Source organism: Apaloderma vittatum, unplaced genomic scaffold, assembly GCF_000703405.1.
Source record: "Apaloderma vittatum isolate BGI_N311 unplaced genomic scaffold, ASM70340v1 scaffold40661, whole genome shotgun sequence".
Classification (NCBI taxonomy): Eukaryota; Metazoa; Chordata; class Aves; order Trogoniformes; family Trogonidae; genus Apaloderma; species Apaloderma vittatum.
Genome location: NW_009699146.1, coordinates 1 through 5331, shown reverse-complemented (window position 1 = coordinate 5331; position 5331 = coordinate 1). Strand labels below are relative to the sequence as shown.

At 49.6% G+C, this 5331-nt stretch overlaps 1 protein-coding gene across 1 annotated transcript; it reads right to left on the bottom strand.

Annotated features, from left to right (window-relative positions):
• Nucleotides 1-3608: 3608 nt before the first annotated feature.
• Nucleotides 3609-5325, bottom strand: LOC104280575 (cbp/p300-interacting transactivator 3). The gene has a single exon (XM_009878255.1). The coding sequence runs from the start codon at nt 5321-5323 to the stop codon at nt 4865-4867; it is 459 nt and encodes a 152-aa protein (XP_009876557.1). The 5' UTR covers nt 5324-5325; the 3' UTR covers nt 3609-4864.
• Between the last annotated feature and the right edge of the window lie 6 nt (nt 5326-5331).

Genomic DNA, 5331 nt, shown 5'->3' with positions numbered 1-5331 from the left:
GGCTTGGTCAGACCACAGGTTCCTGGGGTGCATGGCGCTGCCTCAACCTGGGGCTGGCAGCAGTGCCCAGGGGATGCTGGAGCACTCGCCATGCTCCTTCCCAGGTTCACTCTCTGGCGCTGATCTGATCTGTGCCTCAAAGGCTCCCAGACTCAGGTGTTTTTTCTTAGGCTGGGTTTCCCTCCCCTCAGTGCTTTTGTCCATCTGCTCTTTGAAGCAATGTGTCTTAGAACCCACCACATCCTGCGGCATAAGAGGTGTCCTGCGTCAGGTCAAAACACCTGACAGATCTGGTCTCCAACATTGTCCTTAGCAGATGCCTCCAGCAGAACACGAGGCAAGAATGGATGATACTGCATGCTCAGCCAGTTTTCCAGACCTTAACTCTATTGGGCTTTTGCAACCTCCTAAATCAGCCATAATTTTTATGTGCTTACAGACCCTTCGTGGATTTCTCTTGAAGGAATTTGTCTGGCCATCCCTCAAATCATCAGCAACCTTGCATATCCATAATGTCTTGTGGAGAGGAATCCCACAGATCAACCACTCATTGTAGAAAAACCCATCTCCTCTAACTTGCTTTGAACCTGCAACTTGCTGACCTCCTTTGATACCTTATTGCCTGCATGGGAAGAAGACTGAACAACTGCGTTCCTTCTCCAGTACTTTCTGAAGAGGTGTGGGTTGTGGGGCCTCAGACAGAGGCTGCCCAGCAACTTGGATCACCCAAGTTTCCCTTCTCTGAACTTTTTCAATTTGCCACCAACCTCTCTGAGCCAGGAAGATGGTAGGACAAGGACAGCACACCAGGTGCAAGTGGGAGGTGAACCATGTAGACATACAGGGACACAGAGCAATGGCCTCTGCTGTGTTCTCCAGTCCACTCTTCGCAGTTCCTACCAGTCAGCTGGGTTTTTGGTCATACAGAAAACTTCATGTACCCAAGCCTTGTGTTCATGCATCTCCCCTGTTGCCAGAAAGAGCTTCACTGTTTGAGCTACACGTTGCATACAGAGATACCTCAGTTCAAGCACGTTTGCACTTGGTCCCTGCCACCTAAATTTGCGGAGATCATCAGATATCTCCCATTACACCTGGGGAAAATAATGCCCTAGTCACCTTCCCCTTTCATTTATTTATAAAGCTCTGTTACCCAGCCTTCTTCCTTTCCGAGGAGTCCTGGTCTATTTTGTGTCTTCTTTTGAGAAACATTAATCTGCCTCAGTCATTTCCTCTTTTTCTACAGTTTCTCTAGTTTGATGCTATCATTTTTCTGATGAATAGACCAGAATTTTGGACAACTCACTAGCGTGGGCAGTGCACAGGATGCAGCCAAATTGTGTATTGATACTGTAGAGCATTCACTACCTGATTTTGCTTTCTATTCCTCTCATAATGATTTCTAACTTTCCCTTTGCTTACGTAGTTTCTCCTGAACAGCAAGCCAAGATTTTTTTATAGAAACGTTCACTGTAATGCTAAGGTCTTCTCTGAGTGGCTGTAGATAGCTTAGAGCCCAGCAGTGTGTGTGAAGTCAGGGAAGATCAGCCCTGAGCATATAATTTCTTACTGATCAGTCATTGCTCATCGTATTGCCCACTCACTAGTAGCAGATCCTTCGCCAGCTCTGCACTGGAGTTTGATCTTTGCTACTCTGAATCACCGAGCACTATCAGCAAACTTCATCACCTTGAGGGCACGTGTGGTCGAAGACAGGGATGCAGAGAAATGCTTTGCCTGTCTGTACTTTCACACTCACGTGCTCCCACAGGTCGCCTCAAGACCTGGTCTTCACAAGAACACCTCTGAAATCTGTTTGGGGTGCAACAGAGGATCCAGCCTCGGTGAGGGGACAGGGTGGCTTTATCCCAGCCATACCACCTCGACTAGGCAGTGAGGTTGGAGGGTTCCTTCTTCCCCAACACAGAAAAGAGAATCCCGGTATCTCAGGGGAGAGGTGCTTCCGCGCAGTTGTCTGTAAACACAAAGACTCCACGTGAGGAGTTCGCTTACATCCTCAGAGCTCCCAGACCGATTGGCACAGTCATTCAGCAAGTCTTCGCAGTGCTCCATGGTGCCGTCAGCCCCTCCAGGTACCAGCGCTCTGAAGCATCACCCTGCTGCTCTCCTGCCGGTTGCTGGGTGAAGAGGTCAGTGTTAGCTAGAGGGGAAAAGCAGAACTCAACCCTATTATATTTTTGGTCATCTTGCACGACTTCGAAAAACCCATCTGCAGATAGCTGCCAGAAGCAACAGATCTGCAGCAGAAATCATAAGTGGTTTTTGGCCTGGGTTATCTAGGAAATCATAGAAGCTGACTGCAATTAGTATTTTTTAGGGAAATGAAGAGGTTACATACCTGAGGAGATAATTCCTGCTCTGAAGTCTGTATTTGTTTGAAAACTGACATTGAAATAACTTCAAGTGAGCCTGCTAGGACACACTTCCACGAAAATCCTCAGTCACTCTGCATCTCTGGCAGTATCAGGTCCCCTTCTCCAACTTAAATCAACAGCCCCTTTCCCAGTGCACTGCATAGCCCTCCAGGAGGATGCGCAGACGTTCCTCTGTCCAGCCGGCATCAAACGCCAAATGTTTCTTAAAGGTGGAAATTGCTAAAGTTGACAACTCTGCATTTGTAGGCTGGACATAGTTCGCCACTAGTAGCTGGGACACTGTAGGGCACGATGGAGTGTCACACTGTCTGCACTCCCCCGACCACAACTGACAGCCTAGAACACGCCTGTTTATTTTGGGATTCAGCTACTTTTACTCAGAGAAATAAAACCAGTTGCCAGTTCCTTGCTGCTTACCTACAACCTGCTGACCAAGCCATCTGCTACTCTGCAGATGCACAGAGAAAGCAAAGCTTTTCCAGGTCTCAAAGAGCCCACCACCACAGCCGACAGCCCAAGCAGGGCTCTCCCACCTGCAACGCAAACCCTGCTGTTTCCTTTTTGACCAGCTCCCCAGATTGCACAGGCAAAACCACCGAAATGACAGGATTTTAACAATCGCTCGAGCTGTGCAAAGAACAAAGCCAGGGAGAACTGTCAGGCAATCCTAAGTGATCCAGCTGCTCCAACGCGAGCATCCACAGCCCCATTGCTACATGGCAGCAAAGGGACACATGGGAACATTCCTGAACTCTGCAAAGGGACTGGCTGGGAACCCTTTAAAAATAAAAACTTAAGCTCTGGAAGAGTCAGAGATCAAAAGCTGTCTTGATTTTTTGAGCCTTTGTGGCATAGGATGCTGCAGCAAAGAGCAGCTGGTGGAGCTGCACTTGGTCTGAAGGTGTGAGGAGTCACCACCCACTTGTCCGAGCGCCCGGGGTGAGCGCCGGGCTGTGAGCAGCAGAGCTGCACCGTCCACGTCGGGAAGTTGCCCTCAGAGAAGGAGCATCTCATCCTCCCAGCCACACTTTGAGGATTGCATTAGTCCAAGCATTAAACTAGAAACACAATCCTTCCGACTTCGGTGTCTGGTGGGAGCCACTAGTGACCGGATCCCCGTGACGGGAGCGAAGAGAACACTCCTCCCCAGTGCTCGGCACCGCACTGCGCCTGGGCCAGAGACGAGCACTAAACAAACGCACACTGGAGCTATTTCAGCTTTTATTTGCAAATTCATCTGTACATTCTCACCACCCGGTTGTAGAGCGGCAGCTGCCAGGAGCTGTCGGCAGCAGGGGGCAGCAGCAACTAGGAGTTAACAGGAGCTTTCCACAGTGCCTCGAAACAAGAGACAGCAGAGGAAACAAAACCCCACTAGCTTTTGCATTTAACCTTTTCTGAGTAAGGGAATTAGAAATCGAGTCATCTTTATCACATCCAGAAAGGTGTGGGATTTACAGTCCTATGCGTTGGGCAGAACGATCTCGGGTTGGAGTGACTATCTGCAGAACAGCTTGGAAACTATGCCAGGCTTTCTTTTTTTTTTTTTTCCTCCCCTGAAGCCAGCATCTTAAAGCTGCAGTACTCTCCACGCATCCTTCCCAGCAGTCCCAAAGCCAAATAACAAAAGAAGCCCTTGCAAATAAATAATCATAGGAAAATAAATAAGATTAGATCTGGAATATACAGTTACATGGTCTTTATTTGGTTTCAGAGGTTGGAAAAAAGTGGAGCTAGACTGCAGCTTTAAGCCTTACGCCTGAATCAACCTCGAACACTCTGTAAATTTTACAGTTGATTAGCTGTACAGGTTGAAGATCCCAAGTTCCACAGAGATGAACATTTAGGCACATACGCACACCCTTCCCCAAGGCATACTTTATTTGGCTCAGCCAGTTAGATAAAAGCCTCCTGGAGGGAAAGTGCCCCCTTTTCCGAGCTGAACAGACAAGACTGAGGATCAATTTACTGTCACAGTAAAAAGTCCCAACAAATATCTGACCCCACCCCTGTTTGCAAGGGGAAACTGGTTCAAACAATGCACCAGGGAGACAATCCTCTCTCAGGGGATCCTTTAACTTCGCTGGAACCACCGAATCCTTGAGCAAATCCAGCTCAAGCAGGGCTGCCAGCTGCCCATCGCTTCCTGCGCTCAAAGCCTAGCTGTGGAAAGTCGTAAGTCCATTATTTCTACTTAAGCTAGAAATCCTGTTAATGCCATTTAGAAGCTGCTCTACAGCAAGAGCTCTTGATCTGCTCTCTGTTCGGGGTGCACACCCTCTCCCCAGGAGCTCACACACAGAAAAGAAAAGCAATCCATTGCAAGCCGGTGTCCGATGATTGTCTCTTTGGGGAGGTCAGGAATCCAGGACAGGACAAGGCAGGGGAAGGAAGGAGGAGGGCAGGTGGAGAAGGAAGTTAGAAACAAACTCAAAACCACCGAGACACAAGGAGGAGCTCAAAGCCCCTCAACAGCTGATGGCACTGGGTTGCTGTTTGCTAACAAAGTCTGAAATGAAGTCAAACTCGTTCTGTCCCAAGAATAGCTCTGGCAGCTCCTGAATCCGGTCCAACCCCAGTTCCAGAACAAGGGATGTCAAGACCTCCTCGTCTATGAGATCAGTGTCCATAACGTTCAAGGTCAGCGCCGGTGGGGTCATGTGCTGCATGCCTGGGTGCTGGCTTGGCCCCACTCTGTACTGCTGGCCACCAGCTCCCATGGGCCCGTTGCTCATAGCCAGCGGGTGACCCTGGTACTGGGTGTTGAGTTTCTGTAGGTGCATGCTGGCCATCAGCTGCTGGGTGCCCACCGGCCCCATGTACTGCTGCTGCTGCTGGCTCGGCCCGCTGAACATCATCGCGCTCTGCATCTGGTGGTGGCCCATCTGTCCGCCGAGGCTGGGTCTCGGCCTCATGGCACCGTCCATGCTGGCCC

What these genes read in the sequence shown, in the direction of transcription:
- LOC104280575 (XM_009878255.1), bottom strand. Translation starts at nt 5,323, where the DNA reads ATGGACGGTGCCATGAGGCCGAGACCCAGCCTCGGCGGACAGATGGGC.